This window comes from Natator depressus, chromosome 1 (genome assembly GCF_965152275.1).
Source record: "Natator depressus isolate rNatDep1 chromosome 1, rNatDep2.hap1, whole genome shotgun sequence".
Lineage (NCBI taxonomy): Eukaryota > Metazoa > Chordata > Testudines > Cheloniidae > Natator > Natator depressus.
The window spans coordinates 12,908,266-12,924,851 of record NC_134234.1 but is presented as its reverse complement, the minus strand read 5'-3'; the positions used below and the strand labels follow the sequence as shown (position 1 = coordinate 12,924,851).

General features: G+C 48.8%; 1 protein-coding gene across 11 annotated transcripts in view; it reads right to left on the bottom strand.

Moving 5' to 3' along the window:
* FAM168A (family with sequence similarity 168 member A) overlaps positions 1–16,586 on the bottom strand; it is a 360,452-nt gene that overhangs the window by 40,711 nt on the left and 303,155 nt on the right. For 6 of the 11 annotated variants that reach the window (XM_074954883.1, XM_074954928.1, XM_074954920.1 and 3 more), the window contains exon 4: positions 6,999–7,025. The exons of the other annotated variants lie outside the window; for them this stretch is intronic. In XM_074954883.1, coding sequence (XP_074810984.1) covers positions 6,999–7,025 — 27 coding nt within the window. The remainder of the gene's footprint in view (positions 1–6,998; positions 7,026–16,586) is intronic. 11 annotated transcript variants of the gene reach the window in all.

The window sequence follows — 16,586 nt, the reverse complement described above, 5'->3', positions numbered from 1 at the left end:
CCCTGGAGCACCCAGGGAGTCGGCGCCTAAGGCTCCACTTTCGATGTGATCAGTGGGGGGAGCGGCTGCTCCCCCTGCTCCCCCCCCAGCTACGCTCTCCCGCCCCTACGAGCCAGAGGGACCTGCTGGATGCTTCCTGGGAGCTGCCCCAGGTAAGCACCTCTGGGACTCCCCACCTCGCCCCCTGGCAGGTGCCTCTGGCTCTTAGGGGTGGGCTGGGTACTCACTATGGTGGCCCACAAGACCCTCCTGCCCAGTTCTGGGGGCAGTCAGGGGACAAGGGAGGAGGGTGGATTGCGTTGGGGGGGGCAGCAAGGAACGCGGGGGGGTGGATGGGGCAGGAGTCCCCGGGGGGGCGGGGGTGGGCAATGACCCCCTCGTGGGGTGAGGAGGGAATCCGTTGTTAAGATTTTGGCAGCTCATCACTGCATATTAGTATTAAACACTGGTACCTACTGTCCAATACTCACCCTTCTAGGCCCAGTGTAAATTTGGGTACCATACGATTCATGGGTAGCCAGTTAAATTGGACATTTTGGCTTGCATTTTCAAAGGGGCCCGAGGGAGTGCCCAATTCCCAGCTTAACTGCTTTAGGGCCTTTGAAAATACCAACCGCTGCTCACACCTCATATTCTAGTAGAGGGTGGTTCAGTACTAGAACTTGCTGCAAATGAGTTATAGAAACTGGAACTCTCTAAGTCAGACAGCACAATAGAGGGCTTCCAATATTTAGGAAGTACAATTGTCTTTCCTCCAGGGAGTCCTGGCTCTTAAATAGGATTTGTATGTACTGTAGTATGCTTTTGATGAACCTGACTACTAAAGAATGAAAACCAAGTGATGGCAAGATCAATCCCCAAGAAGTGGCCTATTGATTTGATTCTAATGATTCAACATGACTACATGATGATAACACATGGATAAATCATTGTGGGTGGAGCTAGTGAAAAGATACAACTGTTTGAATTGTTACACATGTCCTCCATTTAATTCTTATTTAAAAAAATCCACAAAAACAAACAATTTTTGTGAATTCCTTGTTAGGTGCTAGGATGACCTGACACACCAGTTATGGACCAAACTATTTGATCCGCCTCATTTCAGGGGCCAAGGTGTGTGAGAAAAACATGCTCTGGATCCAAGTAATCAGAGCTGGTGAGACTGGAAATCCAGTGTGATCAGCTACGACTTTGTCCATCATCAGTGGAACAAGTCAGTGGACACAAGAACTGCGTCTCCTACAGTCGGCTATTGTCTCCATTGCCAAAGTTCCCTTTCTGTCTTCTCATATAGAACACTGGGAGTTTCCTATGTGGGCTTGTAGTGAAGAAAGAAATTTGGATTCTGATCCCTCCCCTACTTGAAGATCTGATCGCTGTGTCGTGAGCCTTTGACCATTCCTGAGTGCTTGTGAGGGACTGAGGATTTCCATATCTATTGCTTATTCCTGCATGGCACCCAGCAGTGTGAATGTCATATTAGAGACTGCCTAATGCCCGATGTTAAAGGTTACAAAATCCCTTTTGTTGACTGTTTGCACTTACACTTTTATTCTCCAGACCTGAAGACTGCTCTCATCTCCAAGACCCTGACATGTTATCTGGATTTCTGGAAAGACCAATTATCTTAGGGGTAGAATCAAATCCTTGTGGGTGACTCCCCCCCAACCCCCTGGCCAGTTTCAATGGATTAATGGTTCAAATTATTTGGATTGAGCAGTTTGGAAGTTTGCATCTTGGCCTTGTGCAGTTTGTTCTTAAATCACTAACCCTCACAGAATACATGGCTTAGAGCAGAGGTGGGCAAACTACGGCCCACGGGACCGTCCAGCCCAGCCCCTGAGCTCCTGGCCTGGGAGGCTAGTCCCCGGCCTTCTCCTGCTGTCCCCCCCCGCCCCCTCAGCCACGCCGCCGCATGGGCAGTGCTCTGGGCGGCGGGCCTGTGCACTGATGCAGGGCAGCACGGCAGCGTGTCTGTCTCTTGTGCGGCTCCCAGACATGCTGCTCTGAGCGGCATGGTAAGGGGGCCAGGGGGTCGGATAAGGGGCAGAGGGTCCCGGGGGGCAGTCAGGGAGCAGGGGGCGGTTGGACAGGGGGTGGAGCCCTGGGGGGGTGGTTAGGGGCGGGGGTCCCAGGAGGGGGCGGTCAGGATACAGGGATCAGGGAGCAGTTGGATAGGGCAGAGGTTTTGGGGGGGGAGCAGTCAGGGGACGGGGAGGTTAGATAGGGGGCAGTTAGAGGTGGGGGTTCTGGGAGGGGACGGTCAGGGGCCAAGGAGCGGGGGGCAGGGTTGGATGGGTGGGGGGTTCTGAGGGTGGTGAGAAATGGGAGGGGGCAGAGGCCAGGCTGTTTGGGGAGGCACAGCCTTCCCCATCTGGCCCTCCATACACTTTTTCATCCCGATGTGGATCTCGGGCCAAAAAGTTTGCTGACCCTTGGCTTAGAGCTACACAAAATGTGAATTTCAGGATGCATCTAAGAACAGAAATAGCTTATGGTCCTTTGAAACAGCTACACAGCATGGATGGTACAAATACAGTTCTCTTGTACGCAGATGTCAGAGCTAACATCCAGGTTCTGTAAGCAGAGATACCATGGGAGGCTAGGGGTTGTAAACTACCCTCCAGATGTCAGGTCAGGCACTCTTCCACCACACGAGGTATTGTCTGAGACAAATACAGTTCAGATGATTTAACACAGTTCTTCACCTGGTTATCACCAGTATCTGCTGGATTTGTTTTAGCCTCATTCCAAGACTATTAACTGACAAGGAAAAGCTTTCACTTTTATCCATCTCTAACAGGGGCCCTCTGAATTCCAATTGTTGAGACTGGACAAGTAATTTGAGCTGAACCTAATAGCTACAGCACGGCAATGATGGGTACTCATGTCCTGACTCCTTGATCATCAACTATATTTAAGAGAACATGTGCTCCAGGCAACATGACTACATGATGATAACACATGGAAAGCCAAAGAGGCAAAACTCTCAACTAAAAGTGTACATGATGCATGTATGGAGCCAATATCATTATTAAGAGCACACAACCGATCCTTAGATTAAAGAAAGTGGAACTAAGCATTTAAATATGTGATGGAATATATCCTTTCCTCGGTCCCCATTTATTCATGACCTGTCATCTTGCAAAGAATGCCTGGAATGTGGAGCCAGGTTTGGGATAGTCTTACTATAGGTACTTATGTAGTCATCATCAATGTAGTATCTGAGCGCCTCACAATCTTTAATGTATTTATCTTCAAACACTCTTGTGAAGTGGGGCAGAGCTGTTATCCCCATTGCACAGATGGCGAACTGAGGCACAGAGAGGCTAAGTGACTTGCCCAGTGTCATACAGGAAGTCTGTGGCAGAGCTGGGAATTGAACATGGATTTGTCAAAGCATTAGCTAGAATCCTAACCCCTAGTCTATCCTCCTTCTCAAGCACATGTGATCTATGAGTGGGGAGGGAGGGGGCATATGCAGGATACTTTATCTTTACACCTTTACAGAACAGAAATTATCTTGATGAAGCAACCAGAAATGGGAAATGGGTGGGGAGAGGGAAGATAACTTACAAACTCCATATCATGAAATGAAAAACAGATAAACCTAATTTCCTGGGTTGATTTTCTGCTAGATGAGAGCATCCAAGTAATGGATGGCCTGCGTTATTCTCTACTGCATTATTAATAGGTAGAGTTAAGGCAGAAACCATGTTCAGTGTGGATAAATGTGTGTCCTACTTACAGGAAAATAAAATGGATGTTTGAATGCAGCAAGTTAAAACAAAAAAAACATCACAGAAAGACAGAAGGCCTAAAGGGGAATATGCATTAGGTTTAATGCAGAGATCCTCTAACTCTGGAAAGAGAATGATATCCTTTAAAAATATCACTGATCTCTTAATAATTAGCATGCTTCATTTCTTTATAGCACGGGATTCTAAGCACACGCATTTTGTATATGGGAAAGGAAAGGTTATAGTGAAATTGCCTGGCAGCCAGACTCGCATAAGCTTTATCAATATTTGACATGCTGGAGTTCTGTATTGATCTTTCAACCTGCCTTGTCTCTCTCATTCTAAAAGATATTGAAAGCTCTGAAACAAAGTCACACACAACAAGGAGTTGGCGTAAGCTAGAAATGTATTTTTGCACTGGTGAGGGAAGGTTTCTAAATCCCAGCAGAATGAGAGATACATTCACCTGCCTGATGCCAGGTTTTGTTGCTTCATTGGATGTAAATCAGGTCTGCAGAGAATGCAATGGCTGGTGGTTAACTATCTCTTGGAAAGGTTTGGTGCAAAATAAATCAATAGAGACACCGTAGCACTCTTTTCTTTTAAACTACATTTCACTTGAAAACTTGCAACTATTCCATCTATAAATGACACACAGAGAGGGAGAGAAACCTATTGATGCCAGCTAAGCTTTGCTTTTGTTTTTTTAATGAGAGTCAAGTCTGGACAAAAGTGGCAGGATTGAGAGGATTTCGGATTCGGGGGCTCTCCCAAAATTCCCTCCATGTTTCATTAAGCCCCTCTGGTGCTGGAAGTCAGGAGGTCTGTGATGCTAACTCCTCTAGCCTGGCTTTGAAAATTGGTGTCTGGTGTCACTTTAGGCTGTTTGAGCATTTCGAGTCTGTCAGTGCCAAGAAGGTTAAAAAAAAAACCTCACTTTCCTCTGCCAGTTCCATCTTCAGCTTTACAGTTCTTTTAGGAACCAGCTAATATCTTGTACTAGCAACCTTTCTAAAGAACCCCTATGGAAGATGATGGTATCTACTCCTGTCACCTTCCTCTCTGGAGTCATTAGGAGCACTGTTTTGTTATTGTATAAACAGTCTGGAATAGATCAGGGATTGTAATTAAATGTCAAATGGATTTGACAAGAAATAATGGAGGCTGGTGACTCCTCCGAGTGAAATCTGAGCAGCTGCGTTCCATGGACTCAGCCTGTCTCACTGTGCTGGGGGACTACCAAGGACAGAAGCGGATGGTCTCTAAGCAGCGAGTTTCTGCCAGTTTCACGCCGCGGAGCTCGGAGAGAGTACAGAGCTGGTGCAAAGAGCCCGATCAACAGGCCTGGAGGCCCATGCTCTTTGTTTGCAGCATGAGCTGCAACACCGCAGTTTTGCTCCGCTGCTAACATGCACCAGCTCCCTCTACGGCAAAGGAAGGAGGTCAGTCTCCCCGGTCCATTTAGTGTTTGGCTTTGGCTGAGCTGCCATTGTGGGCCAAAAAAGTTGCGGGGGGGTGGCTTTCACCAGTGGCTTGCCCTTAGCTCTCTTCTATGCTCAGGCCCAGCAGCCAGCCAGGAGGCCTGAGCCTTAGCTCTTCTTCTTAGCTCCCCCTGTCCCTACTAGGGTTGCCACCTTTCCAATCGCACATAACCAGATGCCCTAGCGCTGTCCCTTCCCCGAGGCCACACCCCCTTCCCCGCCCCACCCCTTCCCCGAGGCCCTGCCCCCTGCTCACTACATTCCCTCTCCCTCGGTGGCTCGCTCTCCCCCACCCTCACTCGCTTTCACTTGGCTGGGGCAGGGGGCTGGGGTGTGTGGGCTCTAACTGGGGGTGCGGGCTTTGGGGTGGGGCCGAGGATGAGGGGTTTGGGGTGCAGGAGGGGGTTCCAGGCTGGGGGGTGGGGCCGAGGGATTTGGAGTGTGGGAGGGCACGGTAGGTTGAGGCACGGGGTTGGAATATGGGAGGGAGTAAAGGCTCCGGTTAGGGGTGCGGGCTCTGGGGTGGAGCTGTGGGAGTGGGCTCTGGGCTGGGGCAGGAGGTTGGGGGTGCAGGAGGGTAAGGGAGATGAGGGGTTTGGGATGTAGGACAGGGCTCTGGGTTTGGGGGGGCTCAGAGCTGGGGCAGGTGGTTGGGGGGCAGGAGGTTGGGGGCTCTGACTGGGAGTGGGGCCGGGGATAAGGGGTTCGGGGTGTAGGACGGGGCTCCAGGTTTTGGGGGTCTCAGAGCTGGGCAGGAGGTTGGGGCGTGGGCTTACCTCAGGCTGCTCCCGGTCAGCGGTGCAAAGGCAGGCTTCCTGCTTGCCCTGGCTTCACGCTGTGCCCTGGAAGTGGCCCACAGGTCCAGCTCCTAGGCACGGGGGGCAGGAAGCTCCGCGCACTGCTCTTGCCCACAGGCACTTTCATAGCTCGAGGTGGGGGCAGAGTGCGGAGCTCCCTTACCCCCTCCCCCACATAGGAGCTGGACCTGCTGGCCACTTCCAGTGTGCAGTGCAAAAACAGCACAGGTAGGGACTAGCCTGCCTTAGCCCCACAGCACCACTGATTGCACTTTTAACGGCCCGGTCGGCGGTGCTCCTCTCTAGGATGGGATGGGACAGGACCCTGAGGCCTCTAGCAGGGGGCCTCTGGGCCTAGTCCACCCCATCACAGAGCCACTTACTCATTTCTCAGTCTATGTCTACACAGCAGCCAGGAGCATGCTTCCCAGCGTGGGCAGACAAATGCGCTCGCTCAACGGTAAAAAGAGCAGCGTGGCCGCAGCAGCACTATTGGCGTCTTGGCCTAACCACCCGAGTATGCACCCAAGGGGTCGGGTGCATTTGTGTTCGGGCCACAAGACTAAGCCACTGTCCGTGCCACCCTGGCCGCATTGCTATGTTTAGCACACCAGCTTGAGGAGAGCTAGCACGTGTGTCTGTCCCCACTGGAAAGCACGCTCCCAGAGCCCCAGCTGCTGTGTAGACATGCCCTGAGAGGCTACTGAACAGCCAGCAGAAGGTAATTTGGTCTCTACTGACCAAATATGAAAGGTGCTCTATCCTCTGAGCCATCCAGTCTTTCTAGTAGCAACCTTTTTTTGCATTTCATAAAAAGCAGCTTTTAATCATGAATACGTATCCCAGCATGCCGTAAGGGATCACTGGTAAAAGACGCTCTCTCCCTCAGGCTGAGTTTACCCCCTCCATATCAGTTCTACACATTTATCATGTTACACATTCATAAGCTTAACATAGACGAGGATAAACAGTTCTCCTACCATTAGCTGAATGCAGGAGTTGAAACTCTGTTGAATAAAAATTATTTGTTTTAAATGATCACTAAGGATTTGTGCCAATATGTACACAGCATACAGTATGCTACACAAATATCTCTCCCAGTAAAACCAGTTTGCCTGTAAACTGGACAGAATTGAGAACAGTAGTTCTGGAGTCTGAAAATGTACAGTACTGCCTTCCACAGCAAGGCAGCTGAAGTCTTAACATCTAAAACAACCCACATGTACATTTTAAAATTGGTTTATATTTTCAAAATTACAACTCTTTAAATAAAGTTGAGTCTCCCCTGCTATACACGCATTTATAGTGGGTTGCATGAACCTTGACAGCATGTTCCTTTCAGCAGTTTGATTATTTCCAGCCTGCTCTATGACAGAAACTGATTCAATTTGAGTAAAAGCTCCTTGTATCGATACAGACCACTGGTTTTAACTCAACCACTGAACCACAGTATTACTTAAATTCAATTCCATTTAACACAGTGGAGAACATTCCTCACCCTGTCACATACTGTATATCCATGGATGGAATACTATAGAAAGCTCCTTTTGTACTAGTTTTTTCTTAAAAATCCTCATGTTTCTGTTTTAATTGTATGTTGGCTCTAATGAAGTGACTGCTAACAAAGGGCCCACTGTGCAAGGTGCTGAAGGCCTCCTAACTTCAGTGGGAGTGACTAAATCCCAAAGGAGGGCTTTGGCTAATAAAAATATTCCCAATGAGCTTTTGGATCAGTTAATTTAGCCACCTACTCCCATGCTAGTGGATCATGATGATGCAGGATTGGACCTTAAAGAGGATCACTCACAAAAATAGAGAGGGACTTTGAGAAAGCTAGCTACATAGAAAAGCCCTAGAAATTCAGGAGATGTCAAATTTGCCTAGGAGTTAAAGTAAGGATACCTATACAACTTAACTCTGCCCCATATGTGGATGTTGTAGGATGCAGTTTTATTCACAGGACCACGCACTATTTCTCAAATAATATATCACACATTTTTTCCCTACAACCTTAGAAATGCACACACAACATCTCATACTACTGTGTACTAATCTCTGTATACCAATCTGAGTCCAGGAGAGTTATTTGTACACAAGACACAGAATGAGTGAGCCCAAGGTTCAGTGCTGTGCCCCATACAAGGTAAGCCTTCAAAGGCAGTTTAAAAACCTTGTATGATATATTATGATATATTTCCTGGTGCAAGTGCTAGAGGAGCCAACTAGGGGGGGAGCTTTTCTTGACCTGCTGCTCACAAACAGGGAAGAATTAGTGGGGGAAGCAAAAGTGGACGGGAATCTGGGAGGCAGTGACCATGAGTTGGTTGAGTTCAGGATCCTGACACAGGGAAGAAAGGTAAGCAGCAGGATACGGACCCTGGACTTCAGGAAAGCAGACTTCGACTCCCTCAGGGAGCGGATGGGTAGGATCCCCTGGGGGACTGACATGAAGGGGAAAGGAGTCCAGGAGAGCTGGCTGTATTTCAAGGAATCCCTGTTGAGGTTACAGGGACAAACCATCCCAATGAGTCGAAAGAATAGTAAATATGGCAGGCGACCAGCTTGGCTTAATGGTGAAATCCTAGCAGATCTTAAACATAAAAAAGAAGCTTACAAGAAGTGGAAGGTTGGACATATGACCAGGGATGAGTATAAAAATATTGCTCGGGCATGTAGGAATGACATCAGGAGGGCCAAATCGCACCTGGAGCGGCAGCTAGCAAGAGATGTCAAGAGTAACAAGAAGGGTTTCTTCAGGTATGTTGGCAACAAGAAGAAAGCCAAGGAAAGTGTGGGCCCCTTACTGAATGAGGGAGGCAACCTAGTGACAGAGGATGTGGAAAAAGCTAATGTGCTCAATGCTTTTTTTGCCTCTGTCTTCACTAACAAGGACAGCTCCCAGACTGCTGCGCTGGGCATCACAACATGGGGAGTAGATGGCCAGCCCTCTGTGGAGAAAGGGGTGGTTAGGGACTATTTAGAAAAGCTGGACGTGCACAAGTCCATGGGGCCGGACGAGTTGCATCCGAGAGTGCTAAAGGAATTGGCGAATGTGATTGCAGAGCCATTGGCCATTATCTTTGAAAACTCGTGGCGAACGGGGGAAGTCCCAGATGACTGGAAAAAGGCTAATGTAGTGCCAATCTTTAAAAAAGGGAAGAAGGAGGATCCTGGGAACTACAGGCCAGTCAGCCTCACCTCAGTCCCCGGAAAAATCATGGAGCAGGTCCTCAAGGAATCAATCCTGAAGCACTTACACGAGAGGAAAGTGATCAGGAACAGTCAGCATGGATTCACCAAGGGTAGGTCATGCCTGACTAATCTAATCGCCTTCTATGATGAGATTACTGGTTCTGTGGATGAAGGGAAAGCAGTGGATGTATTGTTTCTTGACTTTAGCAAAGCTTTTGACACGGTCTCCCACAGTATTCTTGTCAGCAAGTTAAAGAAGTATGGGCTGGATGAATGCACTATAAGGTGGGTAGAAAGTTGGCTAGATTGTCGGGCTCAACGGGTAGTGATCAATGGCTCCATGTCTAGTTGGCAGCCGGTGTCAAGTGGAGTGCCCCAGGGGTCGGTCCTGGGGCCGGTTTTGTTCAATATCTTCATAAATGATCCGGAGGATGGTGTGGATTGCACCCTCAGCAAGTTTGCAGATGACACTAAACTCGGAGGAGAGGTAGATACGCTGGAGGGTAGGGATAGGATACAGAGGGACCTAGACAAATTGGAGGATTGGGCCAAAAGAAACCTGATGAGGTTCAATAAGGATAAGTGCAGGGTCCTGCACTTAGGACGGAAGAACCCAATGCACAGCTACAGACTAGGGACCGAATGGCTAGGCAGCAGTTCTGCGGAAAAGGACCTAGGGGTTACAGTGGACGAGAAGCTGGATATGAGTCAACAGTGTGCCCTTGTTGCCAAGAAGGCCAATGGCATTTTGGGATGTATAAGTAGGGGCACAGCGAGCAGATCGAGGGACGTGATCGTTCCCCTCTATTCGACATTGGTGAGGCCTCATCTGGAGTACTGTGTCCAGTTTTGGGCCCCACACTACAAGAAGGACGTGGATAAATTGGAGAGAGTCCAGCGAAGGGCAACAAAAATGATTAGGGGTCTGGAACACATGACTTATGAGGAGAGGCTGAGGGAACTGGGATTGTTTAGTCTGCAGAAGAGAAGAATGAGGGGGGATTTGATAGCTGCTTTCAACTACCTGAGAGGTGGTTCCAGAGAGGATGGTTCTAGACTATTCTCAGTGGTAGAAGAGGACAGGACAAGGAGTAATGGTCTCAAGTTGCAGTGGGGGAGGTTTAGGTTGGATATTAGGAAAAACTTTTTCACTAGGAGGGTGGTGAAACACTGGAATGCGTTACCTAGGGAGGTGGTAGAATCTCCTTCCTTGGAAGTTTTTAAGGTCAGGCTTGACAAAGCCCTGGCTGGGATGATTTGATTGGGGATTGGTCCTGCTTTGAGCAGGGGGTTGGACTAGATGACGTCCTGAGGTCTCTTCCAACCCTAATCTTCTATGAGTCTATGATTCTATTGTATTTATTTGAAAAATATCATAAGAGAAATTGGAAGGATTAGTTCAGAGGAAGAGGAGAGAAAGGTACACAAAATGATGAATGGCATGGAGAAGATTAGCCAGGCTCTCCTAGTTTACCGTTCACATAATGCAAGAACAAGGAGACGGTTAATGAAATTGAAATGCAACAAATAATAAAATGATAACAATTTTTTTTGCACAATGCTTAATTAATCTGGGGAACTCCCTGCCACAAAGCATGACTGATTATAAGAATTCAGCAAGATTCCAAGAGAGATGAGGTATGTATACTGATAAGGAGCACCTGGCAGAGTGGGGCAAGCCCCTGCGGCCTGACCCCGCTCCCTGGCAGAAGTGCCGGGCGGGCAGGCAAAGCAGGATCAGGGCACGGGGGTGCCCATTTTTCAGGACCCCCTAGTTGGCCAGGGTGCCTGGGCACGGCCCCATTGGCCCAGTGGCTAATCACCACTGATGGCAGTGTGTAGCGACACGTACCATGCACACTGCAGACAGTGATGTGCACTGTAGACGTAGCCTAAGAATCCTAAGAGAAAACTGTGCTCAGCCACATGTAGATATCCTGGTGAATCAGTCTTTAACTGGGGATTTCTTTCTTTCTTTCTTATTAAATGCACCTAGAAACTTTTTCATAAGTGAGGCAAAATAATGTTTTGCAGTGGATGTAATCTGAGAGTCAGATGTGGAGCTGATTTATTTCTGAACTACTGTCAGTTTGATAAGCAATTTGGGAGCACTAGTTTGACAGCAGCTGATTGTTAAATCCCCTTCTATGAATGAATTATAAGAATCGGTTAGAAGTCATTAAAGAGAAGAAACGAGTCTGACTTCACCTGTACTGTCTGGTAGGAGATACACAAAGGAGGTGGGAGCTGTCAGACTTTTTGTTCTTGGTTAAAATTTCCAAAAGCACCTGAGTCCCATTTTGAAATGGGGCTTTGGCTCCAAAGAGCCAGGCTCCTATGTGCCAAAATCACTTTTGAAAATGTGACTTAGTTATTTCAACACTTTTGAAAATTTAACCCTTAGTGCCTACAAAATCCTTCTCTCTCCTCCACAGCTGCTGTGGAGTATGTAGGAAGGGATGGTGCCAGGCACTGTTGCCATTCTGTTATTCATTTCATAAAGATAAGGCACTCTGCTATCACAGTAGGAGAACCTGAAGAGAACAGTTTAGAAGAGCTTGTTGTTCGAGTACTATGCAAATCCGTACAGAATATCTACTGACTCTAAGCACTCCCCCCCCTTGCATGAGTAAAGAATGTTTGGGACAAATATTTATATGCCTTTACAGGGACGCATGTTGCTGTTGGACCCAGAAGCTCGCAACACGCATGGAGGACCAGAAACCTCAGAATTGGCCACAGTAACTGAGGGATCAATATAGGGCTGGTGTGATGTGAGCGGAAGTCTGTCAGAAGTTGAGGAATGTAGTGGCTTCTCTGAGATGGGGGACTAGGATAATCAAGAATTAAATTACAGCAATTACTTTAACAACAAGAACTTCGGCCAGGGCTTCTGGATTTCCTCCTTAGAATCTAGTGGCGATTGTTTTGCTTTTTTGTAGTGTGTGCTGAGCATTCTTGGCTCCAGTTTACCAAAAGGGGTGCTGGACTGTTATCTCCGGATGTTTGAGTGTTTGGTTACCTCCAGCATTACAGAGCTTAATAAGCAGTGTCAGAAAGATTAAGAGGCTCGTGCTTTGAGTGCTTGCCTTTCCTGATCTGAGAATATATCTTACAAATTCCCACACCAGATCAAACCAGTGGGCCATTTAATTTGACATCTTGTCTCTGACAATGGTCTGATCTGGATGCTTCAGAAGAAGGTGACAGAGCTCTTGTAACTGTCAAATATTAGATAACCTGTCCCTAACCCCTAACAGTCAGTGGCTGGCTTATGTGCTGAAGTATTAAGATGTACATCCATCCTTTATGTTTTGGTCCCTTCTAACGTAAAGTGTAGATGTTCTCATTATCAGTATACATACCTCATCGCTCTTGGAATCTTGCTGAACTCCTATCCTCAATTATGCTTTGTGGCATGGAGTTCCCCAGGTTAACTAAACATTGTGCAAAACAATTTCCTTTATCATTTTACTACTTGTTTCTTTTCAGTTTCATTGGTTTTCTCCTCATTCCTGCATTTGTAAAAGGTAAAATAGGAGACCCTGGTTAATCCTGTCTGTACCCTTCATCATTTTATATACCTTTTTCGCCTCTCTCCTTGAACTGCAGTCCTAATCTTTCCAATTTCTCTTCCTGGGCTATTTTTAAAACAAATGCAATATAATATCAGACAAGCTCTTAAACAACCTTTGAAGATGCATCGTGTACATGGCACAGTATAGAGCCTTTGGCTCATTCACTCCACATCTTGCATACGAATAACGTTCCTCGACTCTGTGTGCTCCGCAGAGAATAGTACACAGCACTCTGAGATGTTACATGTGCTTTTTTAAGGTTGTTGGAGCCTTTCCAGAACCCTGCTGCCGGACTCTTTCCCCACTGCTGGACTCCTTCCCTCTGGTGGGGAATGACTCCTGCAGCAGAGGTGCAGCGGGACATTACACTGCTAAAAACCACTGTATAGATGGGAGAAGCACTGCTTGGGCAGGGAGGGTGCATACCCAGGTACATATCCACAGGCAGTGGTGAGCTGGAGCCGGTTCACACCGGTTCGCTAGAACTGGTTGTTAAATTTAGAAGCCCTTTTAGAACCGGTTGTCCAAGGGGACAACCGGTTCTAAAAGGGCTTCTAAATTTAACAACTGGCCAAAAGTGGCGCCTTAGGTGCCGACTCCGTGGGTGCTCCGGGGCTGGAGCACCCACGAGGAAAATTTGCTGGGTGCAGAACACCCACTGGCAGCTTCCCGCCCCACGCCTGGCCCCAGCTCACCTCCGCTCCGCCTCCTCCCCTGAATGTGCCACCCCACTCTGCTTCTCTGCCCCCCCGGCTTCCTGTGAATCAGCTGTTTGTGCTGGAAGCCTGGGAGGGCTGAGAAGCAGGCGGCTGCTTCGCACTCAGGCCCAGGGAGGCGGAGGTGAGCTGGGGCGGGGGGCGCGAGGAGAGCCACACGCGCTGCAGCAGGTAACCCGGGGGGCGCGCAGGGGAACCGCTCCCTGCCCCAGCTCACCTCCGCCACCCTGGGCCTGAGTGCAAAGCCGCCGCCTGCTTCTCAGCCTTCCCCAGCTTCCCACCGAACAGCTGATTCGCGGGAAGCGGGGGCAGAGAAGCAGAGCGGGGCGGTGTGTTCAGGGGCCGGCCACGGAGCTGCGGATGGGTGCTCTGCACCCACCAAATTTTCCCCGTGGGTGCTCCAGCCCCAGAGCATCCATGGAGTCAGCACCTAAGGCGCCACTTTTGATGTGATCAGTGGGGGGAGCGGCTGCTCCCCCTGCACCCTTCCCTGCCCCTAGGAGCCAGAGGGACCTGCCGGATGCTTCCTGGGAGCTGCCCCAGGTAAGCACCACTGGGACTCCCCACCTCGCCCCCTGGCAGGTCTCTCTGGCTCTTAGGGGTGGGGTGGGCACCCACTACGGTGGCCCACGAGACCCTCCTGCCCAGTTCTGGGGGCAATCAGGGGACAGGGGAAGAGGGTGGATGAGACAAGGGTCCGGGGAGGCCCATCAAGGAACGCGGGGGGTTGGATGGAGCAGGAGTCCCCAGGGTTGGGAACCAGTTGTTAAGATTTTGGCAGCTCATCACTGTCCACAGGGGTCACCACTCAGATGGAGCAGGAGTCCCCAGGGAGGGAACCGGTTGTTAAGATTTTGGCAGCTCATCACTGTCCACAGGGGTCGCCACTCGCCTAAGTAGTGCCTCACCATCCACACTTTGTTAACTATATCCATGCTAGGGGGGCATGTAGTGTATGTTCTCTATATGATACCCAAAGGAGTGTGCAGTGTAGATGAACCTTTAAATGCCTGCCTCCCTTTGCCAAAATCCATCAGTTAGTCCATTCACCCATTATTCGATGCTGCTTCTCTCTCTCCTGGGTCTGTTCTTAGTTTCTTTCTCCTTATATATGTTAGTAACTTGATCCCCTTTCCACTGGATTTTATTAATTGCACAGCACACATGTGGATAATCAGCACAGGCTGAATTCCAAAAGGTTGGTTAACCAGCTTGAAGTATGCCAGCAGCTCTCCAAAACCCACAAACAGGACAGAAGGTTTCAATTATTGGCTCCAACCATAACTTCCTACAACTGAATGAATCAAAGCCTGAAGTCTTCCTCCTGGGTAAAAAGTCCTCTTTGTCCCATGTCTCTGACACAGCCATCACTCTCCTTAATGCTGCTCTGAAGGTCTGAAATCTTGGCATCATTCTCGACTGTAAACATCCTTTTTCCTCCCGTATTTCCCCTGAGGTGGTGTGCCTGGAAGGTGGCCAGAACTTGCCCATACCTTGCGCCTGCCTCTGCTAAAGCTTCTCGTACGCTTTAACTCCTTTGCTGCTGAATGCACCAGCATCTCCATGTGATATTTTCATTTGTAGGGCCCTACCAAATTCATGGCTGTGAAAAATGCGTCATGGGCCATGAAATCTCATCTCCACCGTGAAATCTGGTCTTTTGTGTGCTTTAATCCTATACTCTACAGATTTCCCAGGGGAGACCAGCGTTTCTCAAACTGGGGGTCCTCACCTAAAATATGGTTGCGGGGGAGTTGCAAGGTTAGATTGGGGGGTCGCGGTATTGCCACCCTTACTTCTGCACTGCCTTCTGAGCTGGGTGGCTGGAAAGCGGTGGCGGCTGGCCAGGCGCCCAGCTCTGAAGGCAGCACTGCCAGCAGAAGCACAGCAGTAAGGGTGGCAATGGGCGGCTGGAGAGTGGCAGCTGCTGGCTGGGGCGCCAGCTCTGAAGGCAGCCACACAGAAGTAAGGGTTGCAATACCATGCCAGGCCATCCTCACTTCTGCGCAGCTGCTGGCAGTGGCACTGCCTTCAGAGCTGGGCTCCTGGCCAACAGCTGCCACTCTCTGGATGCCTAGCTCTGAAGGCAGCGCCGTCGCCAGCAGCAGTGCAGACGTAAGGGTGGCAAAACCACAACCCCCCTAAACTAACCTTGCAACCCTCCCACTACCCTCTTTTGGGTCAGGACCCAACAGTTACAACATTGTGAAATTTCAGATTTAAATATCTGAAATCACGAAATTTATGATTTTAAAAATCCTATGGCCATGAAATTGACCAAAATGGACCGTGAATTTGGTAGGCACCTACTCATTTGGCAGCAAGCTTTTAAGTGCTGATGTTCAACTGGAATGAGAGCACTTGAGAAGGGGGACACGCACAGGTATGCAGCTGGGTCATCAATTCCCATCTAGGCTACTGCACAGTAGATCACTCCCCTCCAGCTTCACACACACTATCCTCCTGGGGCTCCAAGGTGCAGAGCTTTCCTCGTTCTCTCCTTGAATGTCTGTATCAGAGACTCCACATACTCCTTCTCCTCTTTTTGCTTGGGGCTGCAGAACGCAACTGCTAATTTTATTAGCCTCCCTTTGGAATAAGTGCAATTCCTCTACTCAGTATAGATGAGGACGACCTCAAAATCTACCTCAGGGTCCTATACATTTAAATCCTGACTATGTGCACCATTTTCTTAAACTGACCTCCTTATCCCGGCTATCTAACACCCTTACCTCACGCTGGTAATAAACCTGAAGAATATCATCCCTGATGTCCTCTTCTGAAGGGTTACCTCTCAACCCTCAAATTTACTAGAGACAATCTCTTTATCAAACTTCCCTGGGTCATTGTCTGTCATAAGCATCTAGTACACTAAGTATATCCTACAATTGTCACTAAGAAAGCTGGTTGAAAATTTTCCAGCACAATGCTTTTCTGCTGGAAAATGGAGCTGAAAAACCCAGGGTTTGTAACAAACAGTCCCTTCCTCCCCACATACACTCCAGGTCCCTCCTTTCCCCTCCCCATCTCCAATGCTCCCAACTCCAGTTCCTTGCTTTCATCCCCATCTATCCACTTCTCC